General features: G+C 38.3%; 1 protein-coding gene and 1 long non-coding RNA gene across 11 annotated transcripts in view; one reads left to right on the top strand and one right to left on the bottom strand.

Annotated features, from left to right (window-relative positions):
• Positions 1-13634, bottom strand: part of KCNC2 (potassium voltage-gated channel subfamily C member 2) — a 271287-nt gene extending 257653 nt beyond the window's left edge. For 9 of the 10 annotated variants that reach the window (XM_054696219.1, XM_054696222.1, XM_054696218.1 and 6 more), the window contains exons 1-2: positions 13595-13634; positions 11800-12478 (exon numbers count right to left, since the gene is read on the bottom strand). In XM_054696219.1, the coding sequence (XP_054552194.1) occupies positions 11800-12459 (660 nt within the window). In that variant the 5' untranslated portion in view covers positions 12460-12478; positions 13595-13634. Of the gene's footprint in view, positions 1-11799; positions 12479-12934; positions 13406-13594 lie in introns of those variants that run through there. The other variant, XM_054696216.1, reaches the window with a different exon arrangement.
• A 529-nt stretch (positions 13635-14163) lies between these two features.
• LOC129145957 (uncharacterized) lies at positions 14164-17073 on the top strand. Its single transcript, XR_008552204.1, has 4 exons — positions 14164-14356; positions 14611-14712; positions 14890-14987; positions 16242-17073. It is a non-coding gene; the product is annotated as an uncharacterized LOC129145957 (long non-coding RNA).
• The last annotated feature ends 3406 nt before the right edge of the window (positions 17074-20479 follow it).

Here is a 20479-nt window from a genome sequence, read left to right as displayed (position 1 = left end):
TAAAGTTAATCTTTTTTTAAAAATGTGAAGACAGAGGCAGAGATGGAAGTGAGGAGTCTACACGCCAAAGAATACTAGTGATTTCCAGCAAGCACCAGAAGCTAAGAGAGAGCCATAAAACATATTTTCATTCAGAACCCAGAAGAAATAAATCCTGCTGACACCTGGATTTCACACTTCTTCCCTACAGAACCATAGAGAATAAATTTCCATTGTTTTAAGACACCATTGTGTTGTAATTTGCTACAGCAGCTCTTAGATATTAATACAGCCTGCTAAGAGCTTTCATACTTGTCTACAAAGTTATATGGAAACTCAGAGAAAGAAATTTTTTGAGAAATTTTAGAAGGTGACAAGTAAAACTTGATAATAATACAAGATATTGAAACGTAACTGTGTCAACCTGTTAAGTCCAGGAGAAGAAAGCATTGCAGGCTGTGTTAATAGTGTACACAAAGATACAATATGAACACATCTCCTATTCTGGAATGGCAAAGTGTGTGGTATGACTTTCCACCATATGGTAGAATTGTAAGAAGTATTATTAGGATTATAGGTGTTAGACAGCTTCTGAAGAGCCAGGATAGGGAATGTATATCTTAGAATGTAGCCAAAGGCAGGAGATACGTAATGTTTAAGCAAGAATGTATATCTTAGAATGTAGCCAAAGGCAGGAGATACGTAATGTTTAAGCAAGAAAATGGCATGGTATATTTATACTTCAGAAAGACACAGCCTTAAATTTGAACTACCCCCTTCTTCCCAGATTAACTCCCTTGGTATCTGTTTTCATTCCTCACTTCTTGGACATTTGTGTAAAAGAAAATGTTATTTAAGGCAATTTTCCAAGGAAATGTATAACTGCAAAATAATTTTAGAAAAAACTTAAACCCTGTTTAAGCTTCTAGCTTTAGAGTCTACATAGGCTATTGCATTGGATAGTTAGTTCCATTTCACGCAAATTACGTAAAAAGAAATAATATTTTCTTGAGTTGTAAACCAAATAGCAGTAATGCAAAGCTGACACTTCTATAGGGAGGACCTCTTATTCCTCGTCAACACAAAACGGTGGTGAATTACTGTAATCAAAAATCTTAAGGGGCATCATTTGCACGGAATTCCATGATCTGAAAATCTATGAAATGACTATCTAAAATCATAAAACATAACATAAAATGTTACAGTATTAAGTCCCATGAATATAACAGGATAACTATTGGCAGTTCTCCTGCCTGCCCATGACTTTTCAGGTGTTTCTTTTCACAAAACTTTTCCATTTACAAAGCAAAGCTTCTTTCTGCCCACCTGTGACTAAGCAAGTGCTTCTCTCTTTTTTTTTCTCCTTTTCCTAATAAACCTGTCTTTTTAAAATGTAAAGTAAAAAAATTAAAATTTTAAAAATATATAAAAAGAATAAGTATTGATGAACCAGATTCTCAAATCACTTCACCACTAAATTTTGTAATAGAAAAATAGTCATACGGTTTTCTTCTCCATTGTGCAAACAGAAACTAGGGTGACAGTCTTGACTTCCCTGCCTTGAATTCACTGAACCGAAAACATCAACAACTTCTCTTCATATCCATTTTGCTTCAACCTTTTGGTTACTGTCTTTACTCAGTTCACCAGTATTTCTTATCTAGATTATTGCAATGATACAATCCAGGTAAATTGGATTAATTTACCTAAATTATAGTTCTTCAGACAAACTTGCACACACCTTGCCCAAACCAATCCCCTCTGCAAGTACAAAGGTTTCAGGATCATATTCCCAGTTACAATTCTGCATGCCCATGCTCAGCTTAAAGTATTTCCAAAGCTCACAATTACCACCAGAGGAAGAACAGACCTTCTCAAGAGATCACAAACCTTTAACCAACTGCAGCTTCTGTCTCCTGCCATAGCTCCCCACCCCCTACCCAATGTTGCAGCTGTGCTGAATTATTTAAGTATCTTCCACAGGCCAAGCCTTCTTTTCCTTTTAGGACTTTGTTTAGGCTTTTCCTTCTGTGTCAAAAGCCTATCTAGCTCCTCTTCATCTTCTTGTATCGATAGCGGTATATAGTCCCTTCAATACGTTTTTTTCAATCTTGGAAAGATTAAACCCCAAAGTATCCTGTGCTTATTTCTTATGGAGATCTTATGTCATTACACTGTCATTTCTCTTTTGTTGCTTTCCGTCTACAAGATCTTAAACTTCTTAAAGGCAGCAAATATGCTTTCATCTTTCCATTGGCACAGTGCCTGGTATATAAAACATACATGTTATAACCAACCAATCAATGTAAACCAAGGTAGAAGAAACAAAAAGAAAAAACCCAGCATTGATAAAGATAAAGATAAAGAAACCCAGCATTGAAATACAAATAAAATACACAACTGTATTTATGTCTAGAAAACAAATGGTACCCTAAAACCACCAAAAAGAGAGAAATAAAAAATAAATTAAATCAACGATAGAAAATTGAAAATGGAAAATTGAACAGAATTTGAAAACAATCACTAAATTAAAAAAAAAAATCTAAGGAACTAGTAGCATGTGCACATTACAACTAAAATCTGAGCAGCAAGTCAAAGGGAAAAAAATCAAGGAATTTAATTTTAAAAAACACCTGTTTTTGCATTACCAATTATCATTTTTTAATGTCATTGAAGCTTATTAGTGCATTAAAATATGCTTGGTTCCATTAATTTTCTTGAATTATGTATCTCTAACATTGTAGTATAAATATCAAAGCACATTAGGAACTTGGGAATTGAGGATAAGTTCACAAAAACATTCCATGATAGTACAAGTGTGGTAGCTGTTCAACTTCAATGCATCCACTTATCATTTCAGAGACTGTGATAGACCTAATAATAAAATTCCAATTGCTTTTAAAAATACTACTTGCGGCTTTAAATTCTGTTTGCACATAAAAGGGTCAGCTAAGGCTCTATCCTGTGCATTTTCTACTCAATTTATATGAAAGACAGGTTTCATTAAAGATATTTTATTAACTTTTATATTCTATCTCATGGCTCACCTCAAGACAGAAGCTGGGCACTTTAAATGATAAATCAAACTGCAATAACTACTTTGTTCTGTCTTCCTCAATATCAATTTTATCCAAATGAATACATCAAAATAGTGAGGAAATTTACTCTTGCTATGATTATTTTGCATTCTTTCCAATATAATTATTACACAATATTCACTTTTAACAATCATTTTTCCTAAATCAAAAATCTAAAAAAATACCAAAATAAGTAACCCCATGTCTGGCATCTTTTGTATAATTTGCAAAGGCAGACATTTTACGCAAGTTCTGAATACTCTTTGACCCCTTCATTGGCCCACAATCTGACAAACTATTCAATGAATTATTTATATTGGTCCAAATAATTTTTTTTCCTGTGCATCTGGCCTGTACCCCTGTTCTTGTATAACTAACTAAATAAATTTAAAAAAAAAAAAAAAAGAACATAGACATATTGAAAGGAAAAGGATGGAGGAAAATACCATGCAAACCTAACCTCCAAAGCTGATGCTGTTACACTAATACCAGACTAAGATGATTAAATATAATTCATAAGGCATGTCTTAAGCTTATAGTGAACTTATTATTTGACTATATTGACAATATTAGTTAAAATAACTTCATTTTATAAAAATATACTTGCATTTTATCATCTTGTGAACACATTAAAAGTTTTAGACAAATGGCATAGAGGAAGATATCATGAGTGTGACCCAAAGGTGCCATGTTTTCAGCTCTGGACATTCTCCATAGAGATAACTCAGTGGATAAGATCTTCTTCCATTGCGCACAAGAAATCAAAGAACAACTGCCAAGACGGAGCACCTTTCTCATTGTTCCAATTTTTTTTAAGATGTCAACAATGTTGACAGATCCTTAATATGTGGAATACCATGGAAATGCTGGATTACAAAAATGCCTTCATCATAATTCCTTTTCAAAAGAAAAACTAAGTCAAGTGACCATAACAATTATGGAATATTTTCCCCAACATTTTGGCCTAAGTTCTTCTGTTTTCATTCCTGCAAAATGTAGTACCTCAAGCACCCCCAAAATTATAATGTTGCTTCACATCATAGTGCAATGAACACCACCTCAGCTAATGATCTGTTAAAGAAAGATTCAAGGGAAATTTTCTTATTTTCTGCACTGTATTTTACTGACTTCACAACATCTAATCTCATTTGCAGATCTGAATAGCTCAAAAATATATCAATCCTCTAATTCACCAGTTACCCCTTTGGAAATCTACCATAATCTAGTTTATTATACATGAGAGGACAATGTTCTATAAAACATAAAAACCATCACCAGTAGTTTAGAAAAGGGTTGAATTTAAAAAATTCTAAAGACAAATCAAAGAAGAGTAGAGAAATATATTACAAAGACACACAGTGATAAAAGAAATAAAGATATTACATCTTAATTATCTCAACGTCCTCTGGTGTGTATTATACAAGACTCGGTATGGCAGTAAAGGTTTCTGAGGATTCTCTCATACAAATTTCAGGATGAAGGGAAACAAGTAGCAGCTCAGTAAATAGATGAGGTAGTTTTGAGACTGGTAGAGAATGCAGCAATAGAAGGGGAAAGCCTCTGGAGGGGAATCTGGAAATAAAATGAGTATATAAAACAATGATGAGGGCAAACTCTTCCCTAATTATTTCTAGCATACTTGTTGCTTCCCAAGAACTAAATTTTGTGCATTTAAATTTTCAACTCATTCCAGACTATGCAATCGAAATTGAACAAAAAGAGCCCAGAATCATATCTAAATTCTAGTCCTGTCACTGTCAGTAACTAGCTACAGCCAAGTCAACTACTTTCTCGGTGAATTGAGGCAGTTGTACCAGTTTCCTTCACATTCTAAGTAAGTTCAAGAACACCAGAAATCTATCATATATAAGAATCACAAATCTCATTCATAAAGTGTATATATTGGATATACATAATTCATGCACATATGCACACACACACTAATGTTCCCAATTAAAATTTAAGTTATATTCCTAAAAGTTTCTTCCATTTATTATCCATATAGACATGTTATAAACATATTCCCTGAGCATGCATCTATGTTAAAACAGTGAATATATCTTTTTATAGAAATAAAAAGAATATCTTGAAACATAAAACATATTTTCTTAAAAGGAAAAATTCAAGGGGAATACACACACACATTTATTTATCTTGAAATATTCTTCACTGATACAGTAATGAGTACATTCAAATATAAAATTAATGAAGTGTATTAGACCACATAGAATTCTCTATGCTTATTCTAATAGAATAGGTTATGAAAGAGATTAGAACTGAATAATTTGACACTATTTTGTAAACACTTAAATGTGTTAGGCATATCTGTAAATCCTCAAATGAATAAGACTTTGCCTTCTGTGTAAGATATGGGAAGAGGAAAAGGGATGGTGCCTTTGACAAGGCTCTTTTCTTATGGGAATCAAACTGAGATTATCTAATCACTTATCCTTGTGGGTGGATAGATATACACCTGCATTGAATTTTAGACTTAGGAAATGACAGAGCCAATCATCTTTATGAGTCTCATGACAGAACCACAGCCTGATGATTTCCTGAGATCAATATGTGGTTGAGAGAAAGCTGTTTTCAATGGAAACAGGAAGCTAGGAGCTAACTTGTTTCTATGGTAACCAGAGCAGCAGCTACCCAACAGCTGTAGGGAAAAAAAAGGGGCAGAAAGTTATAAATGTAAAACAAAAACAAAAACAAAAACAAAATCAATGCTGGTTTAACTTATTTGCATGAGGGTCCTTAGAGAACAATCAAAATAGAGCAGAGCAGACATGTTCCATTCCCACCCCATTCCCAGGCATCTTTAGCAATAAGTATCCATGTTTTTCATCAAATCTCAAAATTTTAGAGCTGGAAAGAAGTTTGAATACTATCTAGTCCAATATAGCCATACTCTTTTTTTTTTTTCTCACAATAAGGCAAAGAAAACAAAAACTCAGAAAAATAGATTCTCTAAGGTCACACATACAGCTAGTGGTGAAATCAAGGTTAGTGAAATCACTAATCAGGGTGAGTTACTCTCAAAGATCCCAGTCCAGACATTTTTCCAATGCTGTTTCCATATATTCTCTACTCCTCCTCATTTCTCCCAACACTCACATTTAGACAATTGCTATAAAAATATTGGCTACACACTATTCAAATTAATTACAAACCTTCAACCCATAAGAAAAGCTATCTTGTCCAAAGCAAATTATCTTGACTGCTCCTTTAAGTGATTCATATTTCAAACAGAATTTAATAAAATGTATATACTATGTTGATGTTTATTGTTTAGACTATGTCCCTTAGCGCCTTTTACCATTTTATTTAGACATTTTAAAGGCTGCTATAACAAAGTGGATATATAATTCAGAAGTTAAAAAAATGAGACCTGAAAACCAAATTTACTGTATTTGTAATGATAAAAACAAATGATATCGATATACATTTCCAGATGGGCAAGAATCACCTGCATTTTTACATAAACCTACATGTTCCCTTGTTTTCAGTTGCCTTGAAAATGAGCTTCTCCACGGAAAATTTCCTTAACATTCATCAAGTCAAGTCTACATATGAGCCCCTAGCAAAATATTACAAGACAGAGTCATACTTAATCTGTCCAACTACATTCACCTTTGACACGCCTAGTGCTCAGCAATCAATCAGATCACCCAGTTTGTAATCAAATATACTACTGAATATACAATTGACTATTGAAATCACTTGGTTCTTTTGATGATGTATTTAATTAGTTATTCTCTAATCCTACCCAATGCTCAGATTATAATCATAAAATTAAATTTATTTGTGAACTTTCAATTAGAGATCTGGAAAAGGTCAAGACAATTAGATGCAAATATATACGCACCAGACAATTGCAGCAGACTCTTTTCATGGTGTTAAAGTTTGCATTTGCATTGTTATATGCATACAAATGGCCATGGCCTTCAGTTAATACAGAAGGAGTGAAAACAGTTGACTACAGTCCAAATAATTCAGTTCCTATGTTTAAGTAAAATCTTCATCATATTCTCTAGTAATACTGCAAAGAGCCCATAAATCACTTTAAAAATAGAAAACTCAAGATTAAGAGTCTAACACATTCATAAAAAAATAACCACTAACAATAGCTTGACATCATAATTTCTAAATGGAACATTTTCCTGTGTGTGCAGTGAATATTTCCACTGTGACTTTTTTGAGAAAAATGTATCTAATGTTCCTAGAATTTTGTTTATTATTTTTTCATCATTTATCTTAATTTAGGAAACATTTATTATACACTTATTCTGAACTTCCTGAGAGAAAAGCACCATGTCTTCCCCATGCACTCCCAGTACTTTACATAATTTCTGATCTAGTGATTGCATAATCAATATTCATTGAATATACTATGTTCTAAAAATTTTAGTAGTTGACAACAATCTCTTATGAATAACATATATTTAGACATTAAATTTTTAACTGCATCAAAATAAGAATCAATGCATTTTCTTTCTTTAATCTCAATACATGACTCAAATTGTTTGTATTTTATAATTTTTTATAAATTGACTTAAATTTTTAATTAATTATTTAATTTTCTGAATTCAAAAACTTCAGTCATCAAAATTAAAAACAACTCCAAACATAAAATCAGATTTGTTTTTAATTTTTTTATGGAGTTTTTTATTGTATTTTTTAGTGAGGTATAGTTTTTTTCAATTTAATCTTCACTTAAAACTAGTAAATATTTACTTAGATCATTTCTTACCTATTTGTTTTATGGCTTGAGCAAGAGCGAAAAAATGGCCCCTAGATAGTAAATTAAGTATGTACAATTGCGAAATCAATTCTAGATACTGAAATTCAAATCTTAATAATTTTAAAAAGTGTATTTTTGTGATGCTGTGGAGATAAAACAATAACGTGAATGTTTCTAAGATTAAAAGAAAATATGGATTGACTCTCACAATCCATGTTTGACTCAGGCTGAGCTGCACATAATGGTAATTTAGAAGATAAAGTTCAGGAAAACTTATATGAAGTGATGTGGATTCCCCATCAAAAAGTAAACAACATAATGTAGTTCCATGGCAGGTTTCCTTTTGCAAAATGCCCTTTGAAAGTAAAAGGGTGAAAAAAGGCTAGAGGTATCAAAGACATGTACATGCAAATGAAGAGTCACACTCTAAAATAAAACTGAATTCAATCACCTTCCCTCCTCTGCTCACCCCAATTCCCCCAAGAAAAAAGCAAATGAAAAGATATGGAAGAACTAATATCTGTTCTCGGTTATTGGGAACACATTATTTAAAATATTTTGATTCCAGTATTTTGTCCTTATGCTTTTTTAACTTCTAAAGAAAATTATAAGTTTTAGCAAAATTTTTTGCTTGGTACCTGTGCACTTACCTATGATATAATGTCTTCAGAGGAAATCACATAAGAGCTTTATAGCCTTTGAAAACTTAGCTATTAAATTGGAAATAATCAGTGCATGACATTGTTATCTTTTTGCTTTTCTTGCTTTTTGCTATTTCTAAATATTAATCAATGACATCCATAGAGTAATCTCTACTTTTCTTTCCTGAGCTCATTTTCTCCACAACAGGTATCCATGACAACTTATATTTGAATTTTTATGAATTTCTCTTTGAATGCTATCCTTAGAGATAAGAATTCAAAAGTATGAAACATAAACTTATTCACCTGGTTGACTAGAACAACGTATAGGCTCTCAAACAGGTATTTACAAATAAATAAAAAGTAACCAAGGAGAGGGAACGCCAACCAAAATAAAAGGCAAAACAATGATGTTGTAAAATTCAATTAATTATCCAGTTCCTATCACTGTTGTTTCAATTTGACAGTTTGGATCATAGAGTTAGAAATAAAACACATCTATAGTAGAACTGAGTCAATCTTCTCAATATTCATAAAGGATGAAGAAATGCTGACATAGGTATAACAAAATGAAAAAGGAATTTAGACAAATAAATTTTTCATCTCACCTATATCAGTAAAAGATGAGCTAAAGTAAGAAAAAAGTTTATAAAAGCTAAATACTTCTATGAAGAATGAGAATTGTGGCAACAAGACTAGAGCTGAAGCAAGCCACTTAATAATTGATTTAAGCTTCCTTAGAATGATGCCCATGCAAAATATAATTTCATCCTGGACCTCCCAATGTAATTTTATTTATTAAGCTAGTCAGATAACATTAAGTCAGGATAGTATCTGAACTAGAAGGATGCACATAAAAATGTTAAATTACATTTACATAGAAAGCTGGTTTATAATTATTCTTTTATCAGACAACCTCCAGTAATTTGAAGAGGAGTTTCCCTGAAGATAAGTCCCACAAACAAATGTTAGCCAAACTGAAAGATAGAAAAACATCACATATTGACTGGTCAATAAAAATGGAAAGTTTAAATAGGGCTCATTTTACAAGTTAATTTGAATCCCATATTTTTACTTTAATGTTAAGTGGTGCAGGGCAAAAACTGTATCAACCAAGTCCTGGTATGCATACATTTGAAAAGTCATAGATGACCTTTTAAAGTTAGAACTCCAGTGAATGTGTTATGCTGCATTAAATCACAAGAGCAACACACATCTACAGAGATTTCGAAATCCAAACTCTCTGTTGTACTCAGTGGTTGTGGTGGAAATGGCCTGGGGAGGACATCAGGAGACCTCCAGCCTAATTTTGACTCTGCTATTAACTTGCAGTATGACCTTGGCCATTACTTAGCATCAGCAGTCTTCAAATTAAAGGGTCTTCGTGAGATGACTGAAAGAAATTTTCCAAATCCATGATTCTCAGCTGACTCTGCTTCTAATAGCTCTTTGACCTTGTGTTAATCTTTCGGCTCTGTGTGTTCTTTCCTCATCTCAAATGGATGCAGGTCAAATCTTTACTAACACTACAATGAATTTCTCAGTAAGATTTGGAAAAAAAAATCTATTTTCAAATTAATGGCTTACCCTTTAAATAATAATCAATAGAATAAATTTCCATAGCGATAAGACTGAACACCTTCTTCAAGTCTTTTCCATATAAGCTGGCCTACAATAAAATGTTTTATGTTATCATAAAGAAAGATAATAAAATATTCTCACTTAGCACATGATCTGAAAAAAAATCACATGACAAGCCTAAAAACAAATTCAGATTATCCTTTTAGCCACCAAGTACAAAGAGCACTGTGGAACTCAGCTGGAATCCAAAAAATATAGATGTAGTGGTCATGCGTCTGTGATTTAATTTAAATAAATTTTCATGTGCACTTTTTTTTTTTCCTGAATGCCAACTCCTGTTGAATTCACAGAATGATCTTAAAAGGAAGATTTCAGTGTGAAACTTATTAGTCCAATATTCAATGAGATTGGACTTGCTAGAATTTAGGTATGTCTTTAAGTATCAGATTCAACAGAGTAGCAATGCTTTAAATTTCCTTTATCATATTCTATTCCACACTAATAACAAAACCTATCCTCAGACTTCCAAAGTGGTATAAAGGCACACCTTCTGACAAGTTAGTATATAGACAGCTGCGAAATAACTCAGATGCAGTGACTTCTACATGCAGAGGGAGACAATACAAATGAATACTGGCAGAATTCCCATCCTGCCAAGAGGGGGATCTTTTGGGGTGTCAGAAACAAACTAGATACATGCAGTTGCAAATATCTAACTAAATGCAGTTCTTTGCCCTCACATATAATTAAAAAGCATTACTATGCTGTATAATTTTTGGTTATTTACATTTCTTTTATTTTCTTTAAACTGGAGAAAGCATTATTGGTCACTTTAGAGTTCCTTTGTGGAAATTTGAAGAATTAATTGGGAGTATCAAGGACTAAATTTAAGTTGTCACTCAAGCTAGAAAGTGAAAAGAAAAATCAAACATGGGGTCACAATTTAGAGGACAACAATAATTTGCTGCGATCTAAATTTCCCAGATTGAAAGACCTGGACTAAGCTAGGATCACCAAGAGTTAGAAATTCTCACTCAACCTGTACAAACATAAATATGGCCCAAAGAGAAAGGCACCAGATTCCAAAATGCACTGTGTAGGTGAACTTTCTGGGCCACTCACTGGAACAAGAAATTTCAGCACTCTTCTACCTTGGAAGGAGACAGACCCAAACAGCATTCAGAAGATTCCCTTCACAAAGTGACCCTGCTGCAAACCCTCCACAAGCACCCCTCCCCCAGTCACAACACACATTCCATGTCCCCTTCCTCTGTCCTCACATTAGCCCCTAATTAAAGTCACTGCTCTGGATGAGTCAGAGGCGAACAGTGTCAGGCCTCACTGAAAATGTCAACTCGTGATGACCACAGGCTGGAAGAGACATGCGAGCTGAAGGAAAAGTTGCAACAAAAGAGTCAGAGGGAGAAAAACCAAAATCAGAGGAAGCATGACACCGGAATCCAGACGAGATTCTGGACAGACTTGCACAGAGCAGTGAACATTTGTCCCCCAGGTCCCATCTGCTAAAGTAAATCTCAGTTTGAGTTGAGGAAAGAATAAAAGTTGGTGGGGTGGGTGGGGAATTCTTGGGGAGGGGGCCTGGGGTGGGGCAGGATCCCTCTGTTTTCCTTGCACCAGATGGCCCTCTAATCTCACTGTCAGGGGGTCCCTGCTCTCCTTTCTCCCAAGCCCAGTCCCAGAGGCCCTTGACTGAAAAGACAAAGTTGGGAAGGGGTAGAGAGCTGGAGGAACGCGCGGAAGGGGGCACCCCTGGCCTTACCCTGGCGGCTCTGGACGAGTAGGGGTCCTCGAAGAGGGCCCACATGCGGGGCTGCAGCCTCCTCCAGCGGTCAGACTTCCCGTCGGGGCCCCCTAGGCCTGCGGCGTCCTCGATGCCCAACCTCTTGGCCGCCAGGTCTTCGTCGTCGCCAGGGTCGCCGCCGATGAGATCGGGGGTCTCGAAGATGTCCAGCGCCTCCTCGGCGTCGCGGTGCTGCCGGTAGGTCATCCAGCAGCAGGGCTCCACGTCCGTCTCGTCGATGCCCCAGAAGGCCAGCTCCTCCTCGAAGAGCGGCCCGCACACGTCGGCGGGGCAGTGCAGCTTGCCGGTGCGGTAGTAGTTGAGCACATAGGCGAAGACGCCCGGGTGCCGGTCGAAGAAGAACTCGCGGCCGCCCCCGAGGTGGTCACTGCCCCCGCCGCGGGGGCTGCAGTTGCCCGCGCCGCCCTCGAAGCAGCCGCCGGGGCCAGGGGACCTCGGGGGCGGTCGCGGCAGCGGGGAGAGTGGGGGCGACGAGGTCAGGCAGTCGCCCTGGGGCTCGGAGGCGGCGAGGAGGGCCAGGCGCGTCCCGGGCAGGGTCCTGAGGGTGCTGCGGTAGGTTTCGTGCCGGGTGCCCCCAACATTGAGGATCACCCTCTCGTTGCTCTCGATCTTGCCCATCTCTGTGGCTCAGACATGACTAGGGGGAGCGAACACAGCGCCAAGTTAAAGATCTCGGCTGTCACGGTCGCCCCGTGACCCCCACCCCCCCAATCCCAAGCCAGGCGGCCCCAGAGGCTGGGCTGGCAGACGGACCAGGGACACACGACCCTCCCAGGGGGACAGCAGCGCCCAGCCCTGTCCCCCTCCTCAAGCATCGCATCATCCCCAGGTTTCCAGGGCACTCCAGAGATTGCAGTCCGAGTCTTCCTTGACCTTCCAAACACCTTTCCCCCCTGCCTCACGCCCGACCTCCCCGGGCTCTGACCTCTCCAGCTTTCACCCTTCATACTCCCCAGCGCAGTGCTCTCTGGAGTTTAACCTGCAGCCAGCCCCGACCCCCAAACTCTTCCCAAACCCCTAGACTCTCCCTGCTAAGCCCTCCTCCGCCCACTCCCCGGGCCCAGGCTCTCCCCCTCTGTCCCCCTCCCCTAACCTGGCTGCAGATCCCTTAGACAGGGAGTTACCCCCTGGGAGGCAACTTGGTGGTGTGGGGCGCGAGGCCCCCCGACTCGCCGGCAGCAGCATGGCGCGCCTGCCCTCGGCCAACTCTGGAGACTCGCCGCCTGCGGGAGCCCAGGGGGTGCCCTTTGCGCGACCTGTTCTCGGGTCACCTCTCGCGCCGGGCGAAAGGACTGAAGCAGAAGTCAGAGCAAAAAAATTCCCCTGCGGCTGCCTTTCACCAAGGAGACCTCTGACTAATTTCCTGATCCAATTTCCTTTTCACATTGTCGCTGTTGTTAATATTATTACTACTTGGGAAAGCAAAGGGCTAACTAAGAATCCATTTCTGAGACGAGAAGTGAGCCGTTCAGCTCATCTTCCCGAGAAAAACAAACGCCTTGCGAGTAGAGGGTGGGGGGTTGCTTTCGAGGAGGGGCGAGGCCCTGGGGGGGGGGCTGCCGAAGGCACACCCCCCTGAACCCCTGAACTGGAAATCCTGGCTGACGGCGTCCGGGTTTCCACCAGCCGCCGCTCCCCGGGGCTTCACCTCTACCTTCCCGTTGCGGAATGGAGACGGAGTCGGGGACACCGGCCTGCAGAGTCAGCAAGCCTTTCCCGGGAATCACCCCCTATTCCCTCCACCCCCAAATACCTTAACGAGACCGAGAGAAAAGTGGTTCTGCTTTGGTTTCCGAGTGGACGAGGTTCTCCGAGCAGCCAGGCTGAGTCCCGACACCCCGCCGAGCCGCCCTGCTCCAAGGAGAAACTACTTGTTGGCGTTTTCCGGGGTTCGGGGGGCTGGGCCGCTTCTGCAGGAGCTGGGGTCGCGGAGACAACCCGCGCCGGCGGGCAGCTGAGCTCCCCGCCTTCATTCTGCGAGCCGCGGGCTCGCCCCGCGCCCACCTCCGCGCCCAGAGTCACCATCGCGCAGGGCTGGGCGAACCATGGAGCTCGGGGCGGGTCCAGCCGGCGCTCCGCGACCCCGCCGGGAGCCCGCAGATCGGCTTGGCCTTCACTGGAGCGGAGGTCGTCCGAGGTCAGGAGAGCTCACCCACTTGAAGGTGAAGTCACCTGCTCGGATTATGACCTGCAGGTTTTGTTTCTGCCCCCCGGGCAGAGGCTGCTGGAGCTGTCCCTTCACCTCCACTCGCCGCTGCCAACCACCGCCGCCAGAACACAGGGCTCTGGAAAGGGTGGGTGGGTGGGTCTGGGAAGCTCTGTTGTACCAACCAGGTTCACATATTTTTCTTTCGTGGAGCTCTAAAGCTTCTGCCTGCCTTATTTACACCCCACACCCTTTCTGTCAATGCTGCCCCACCCCTCCCAACAAGTGAGAGAATCCAAGGGGATTGCATTTTTTTTTCCCCCCTTAATGACAGCTGATGGGAGAGAGGGGTCTACTTACAGGTGACAAGTGAGTCTTGTTTCTCGTGTCTTATACATGGCTCTGGCTGGCTCTTTCCAGTCAAATGTAGGTCTCCAGTCACCACATCATTGTTATATAAAACAAGTTTTAAAAAGTTTATTCCAGGAATACAATGCTCTAGCAAGTGAAAATTCAGGTTTCTTTATCAGACCCAAAAGAGATGAACTACAGAACTCCAGTGCCAAAGCAATTATCTAATTAGCCATTGTCTCCCTTTCTCAAATTTGTAATGGGCCTTGTAGACATTGTCTAGCACTGCTGCAACGAAGCACCACAAACTGGATTGTATGAACAGCAGAAGTTTATTATCTCACAGTTCTGGAGGCTGGAAGTGTAAAATTCAGGTGTGGTCAGGATTGACTTCTTCAGAGGGCTGGGGGGAATGACCCTACTCCAAGTTTTTCTCCCTGGCTTGCAGATGGAGGTCTTCTCCTGTCTTTTTTTATGTCATTTTCCCTCCACGCATGCCTGCCTGTGTCCAAATTTTCCCTTATATGCTTTTTCCCTTATATGCTTACAAGAACACTAGTCATATTGGATTAGAGCTCACCCTGATGACTTCATTTTAAATTGATCACCTCTGAAAAGATGCTGTCTCCAAATGAAGTCACATTCTGAGGTACTGGAAGTTAAAACTCACCATCTCAACTTTTTTTGAGGGGTCGGGTGCAGTGGAACATAATTTAACCCAAACCAGACCTTTGCACCAAATAGCATGTTTCTGTATCAGTTGGGGGGTTGGGGGGCGAGGAGGATGTTGTTAGGGCTGCAGTTTACTGAGTGGATAAAATACTAGGAGGTGGAGGTATCTTTGAAAAACAGATTTTGATATCAACACTAAGGACAAGAGTTACTGAGAAAGGTTTAGCAATATAGAGGAATGATAGTTGGGGGCAGCTAAATAGAAACAGTTCTCTAAAGAAAACACCTATCTTTTATGACAGTAAATAAATTAAAGAAAGTAAAGAACTAAAAGGTCTTTGGATGGTCACTGATGTCAAAGACACTACTACAAGAAAATATCAAACATATGCATTTATAAGAAACTTACTTATACCACAAGAGTACATGTGTATACATAGTAATCTAAAGACCTATGTGAACTTTGTGAAAACATAAATTTGATTTTCTAAAATACATACACACAAAGTAAAAAGCTTAAACACTAAGGAAAGTATTTCTGGTTTTGCACCATTATCAGTCACAAGACATTTCTAAAAATAACAGTGATAGTAAATTCCAATTGCCAGAAAAATTGCAAAGAAAAAATATATTCACATTCTAACATGTAATCTCATATTATGTAGATGATCCCTTATATTAATTCATACGGTAAATTCAATAGGGGAAAAAAAGGCATGTGGTTTGCTTTAAAATAAATTAGCAATTATACATGTATTCGCAGATGCATTAATAATAGTAAATATATACTGTGCTCTTACTGTGTTCATAGTTAACTTACAAGATTTCTAGAAAGATAACCCATACCAAAAGCAGGAATCAATAATGAAAACCTTTAGTTTGATAATATTAAATTTGTGTTATGAGGGATGATAAGAAACCAAAAAGGGAATAGAATGGTGCAAAGGATTCATAGGGAGAGAGAAGAGAAAGCAAAGACCCAATGAATCAATTTGAGACTAAGGTTACATAAGTTATCTAGAAATAATCACATTGATAAAAAGATCACTTTTAAAAGAGTTCAGACTTTTCTTGTGATTCACAAAGGATTAGAGTGAAATTATAAAACATGTCAGATACATTTGAAAATAAGAATGTGGGAGATGAAAGGATGAGGTGTGCATATAATGGGGAATTGATAAGCAGAGCAATGAATAAAATAGTTTCTTTTATTTTTTTTCCTGGTCAATAGAAGAGGAGATGATCCTAAGACATATATCCAGGCTCATTACATAAGACAGGAGAGAACAGAAAACCCCTCCAGCTAACAAACTCCACTGATCCTGCTGCAAAAGAGAGATAAAAGTGAAAAGAAAGCAAATCTTTGAAAGATGGCAATGGAAAACTAAGGCGGAACAAACAGTTGTGGTTTCCTTTGTTGGTCTGCGCGGAGCAAAGATTTGAAAGACCTTATGGACATTACCCCTTACAGAGAAGCAGCTGAAATGTTGCCTTCTTTATATCCTTGAGTTAGCAACACAGAAAGCTACAGAAACTGAGCACTACATCATCACCAGAAATGGGGCTTGATCTCACAAAGCCACATTGTGACTGTCTAAATGACATACTTGCAAAAGTTTAACATTTGAACAAATTAACTTGGTTTTTAAAAGTCCAGTATAAGGGTTTTTCAAATATTATTCACCCTCCAAAAACAACATATTCATAAACAAAACTCCTCTGTAGTAAATGTAAAAAATGGCTGTGACTACTCATCATTGCTATAAGCACTTCCTTTTAAACGTGACTACAGCTGCTGCCATCAAGACTGTTTCTCCAGGGGCCTCCCTTGTGGTGCAAGGAATTAAGTCTCAGCACTATAAAGCTATCAGCAGCCACTGGAGCATGAGTTTGATCCCAGGCCAGGAAGGTGACCCACATGGCACAGCAGACCTCTCCTATCTGGCCTCTGCTCCCCTCAGCAGTGTATTTCAGTCAGTCTGCCTGTTCTGCTCCCCACTCTGTCTCTAGTAAATCCTTTCACCACCACCACCACCACCACCACCCACCCCCACACCTCTGGCCTGCACCCCAGTTCTTGTATTCATAAATAAATAAATCTTTAAAAAAAAAAAAACTTTCTCCAGTCTTTAAATGTGTGGCAGCTTTTAACTTCCTTTGGTTCCATTGGCTAATAGAATGAAGTAGAAGAGACAGTGACATTTTACCAGTTCAAAGCCTTGGCTTCCAAAGGTCTTGCATGTTTCTGTGTCTCTCTTTCTTAGAACTCTACCTCTGTGTTAAGAGAATGAACCTTATTTGCCCATTCTATCTCTTTTACATTCACCTTTGATACAAAAAGAAATAGTATTTGAAAACAACTCAGAGAACATAATAGAGCAAGGATTTAAAAGAAAGAAAGTACTATCCTCAACAAACATCTCATCCTAGATGAGAGCCAGTTACTCCCCAGAAGCAGAACTGCCTTACTCCTAAGCATGTGTCAAAAACTGTCCAGCTGAATCTGGTCCAAATGCACTGACCCACGGAATCATGAGCTAAATAAAAGACTATATTAAAGCTTTTAAGTTTTAAAATGGCTGGTTATTCGAGCAGATGCATCCTTTAAGTTTCCCTCTTCTGAAATGCAAAAAATTATGGGCCTATTTACCTGCCCTTTTAGCAATAACTAACATTTACATCATGAATTGTAAAGTTTTAAAGAAAAACCAATATAATATGTATATTATTCATTGCATTAATTTTGAGAGGCATGAATTTTAAAGGTGATTGATTCCACAGGTCTTGGAAGCAGGTGACACAGAGTTCACTTTCTGACCCAGAGAAAAATGCACAATTCGAGTCTCAATGCTCATTTCTATAGAATTGGGGGATGATGACACTATAGTTACAATGAGGATTAAATGACATAACCAGTAAGGCACTTAAGAAAGTTCTGGGCACATTTTAGGCATCTACTATTTTGTACTTTTATTAAATTAAGAAAAAGTTTCACCCCCAAATCACATAGTTACTAGGTAATTTAGAATGAAGTGGAAGTAACAGTGATATTGTACCACTTCAAAGCCTTGGCTTCCAAAGCCAAGATAGATAATCCATACCCTCTGATTGCAATCGTAACTGTTAGACCATAGTCACTTTACAGAGGTCAAAGCAAGCTCAATTATTGGATATTCTATAGATATGTAGTAAAACTGAAACTCCAATATCCTTACAATAAATCTACATTCTTCTCAAATTATTTTAATTTAAAAAATGTATTAACCATTCGTAATGCAACACACTTTTTTACTACCCAAAAGCGTGAAATTGTGACAACTTATGATAATTATAATACTTATGCACATATGGAGAATTCATGAATTGCTAATTCTAAACTTGGCCATTTGCTATGTAAGAAATATATATTTGCACTGGTTGTTAAGAACCAGGGGCTCTGCATAAATACCCAGCATAAGAACATAAACATATAGCCAATTTGAGCTTATTGTATATTTATAAAATTAATGTGTAAGAGTACAGAGAAAAGGCATTTTATTTTTTCTAAACAAGTATTTCATCTTTTTTTTTTTTAAAGATTTATTTATTTATTTATACAAGCACTGGGTACAGTCAGAAGTGCGGGAGGGTGAGAGAATTCACCAGAGACAGAGCGGGGAACAGAACAGGCAGACTGACAAAATACACTGCTAAGGGGAGCAACAGGCGTGGCAGGAGAGGTCTGCGCGCCATATGGGGCCCTTGCCGGTGGCCGGGGATCTAACTGGCGCTGCAGAGGCTGTGGGCAGCTTCGCAGGCCAGCGTGCTCAACTGCTGCGCCACCAGGGGAGGCCCAGAAAAGGCACTTTTTTTAAATTTATTTTTATTTTTTTATTTATACAAGAGCTGGGGTACAGGCCAGAGTCACGGGCAGGGAGCAGAACAGGCAGACGGACCGAATGCACTGCTGAGGGAAGCAGTGGGCAAGGCAGGAGGTGTCTGCCTCGTCACGTGGGATTCTCCCTGGCCACTTGGGAATCAATTCAGCGCTGTGGAGGCTGCAGACAGCTTCACAGCGAGGTGCTCAACCGCCTGCACCACCAGGGAGGCCCCCAGAAAAGGCATTTTAAAGAGAATATTTGTCAGGGAATATAAGCTGACGTGACTGATGAGTGCTAAAAGCCAAAATTGAAAATAACCGTCTCCTTATGGAAAACTTTCGAGTCATAACCAAACAATTATTTAAATAGATAATGATGACAGGCAATGAGAATTAGAGATAGATTAGATAAATACATAGACAAACTTTGGTAAATGAAATGCCCCATTATTCATTCCATACTTGAATTCATATTACTTATAAAAAGGAGTATGTATATAATAGGTGACTATTTTACTTGACACTGTTAAATTATTAGAAAATATCAATGAAGTCATTTATTTTCTTATTGTTATTGTTCCTCAATAGGTCATAGATACTAGAGATGGCATTTCATTAAAATTTTGTAATCTATATATTTAGTACTTTCTTGCCTTCTCCTGCTAATTATTTCATTTGTGTATGATTTACTCTGCTACATTATACACATTTATATATTCTCTCTTTATATTTTATTTATATTCACCCAGCCTTAGAAAAGTTCTATTTCTTGAAATGCATCAAACTCCCCTGAGAAGCTGAGATGCAAAAGCCTCCACCCTGAGATTCTGATTCAGTTGGTATGATGCAGAAATGGGAAATCTGTGTTTTTAAAAAGCATCCTACATTTTATGAAATGCCCATAGGAAGCTCTATTGAAGTGGATGTCTGTAAAAATATGACAAGAAATTAGCTGAACATTCTCATTAATAAGACAGGAAGAGAATAAACATTTACTAAGGACAAACCATAGCATCATACAAATATATATAACTTTATAGTCATTATGATAAGTCTAACAAATAAATATTGAAGTGTTTCATATTAGACAAGTGATAGATTGATTAAGGGAAAAATATATTAGTAGTTACAGTAGTCAAAACTTCATTACGCTCTTAAGTGCAAAATAAAATGCCAAGAGTTTTATATTTAATTCATTTAATCCTCAGCCTATGATTCTGCCAACATTTTGCTGATGAGGAGACTGAGATACTGAAATTTTAAAATCACTTGCCCAATATCACACAACTAATAAGCGGCTGATAGTAGTACTGAAACCCACAGGTATTTAATTCCAATGTTTGTTTCTTCAGTTAGTGAATAAATGGTAGATCCATGATTCGAATATGTGGATAGCAAAAAATGCTAAATTTGAAGTACATCTTTTGTTTAGTGACTTGAAAATCCATTAGCAAAATATCTCAAACTTACAGCACTTCTTCCTGCTTAATAAATGGCACATGATAAAAGCAACAATCATATCAGGTAAGTAAAGCAGATTTTTAAGAAATCTGTTTGGACTTGTTTAATACTAAAGGAGAAGAATGGAAACCATGAAACACAAATACTAT

Source organism: Talpa occidentalis, unplaced genomic scaffold (genome assembly GCF_014898055.3).
Source record: "Talpa occidentalis isolate TD23 unplaced genomic scaffold, MPIMG_talOcc4v2.1 talOcc4.16, whole genome shotgun sequence".
Lineage (NCBI taxonomy): Eukaryota > Metazoa > Chordata > Mammalia > Eulipotyphla > Talpidae > Talpa > Talpa occidentalis.
The sequence above is the reverse complement of the archived record's forward strand: the minus strand, read 5'-3'. Positions and strand labels throughout refer to the sequence as shown.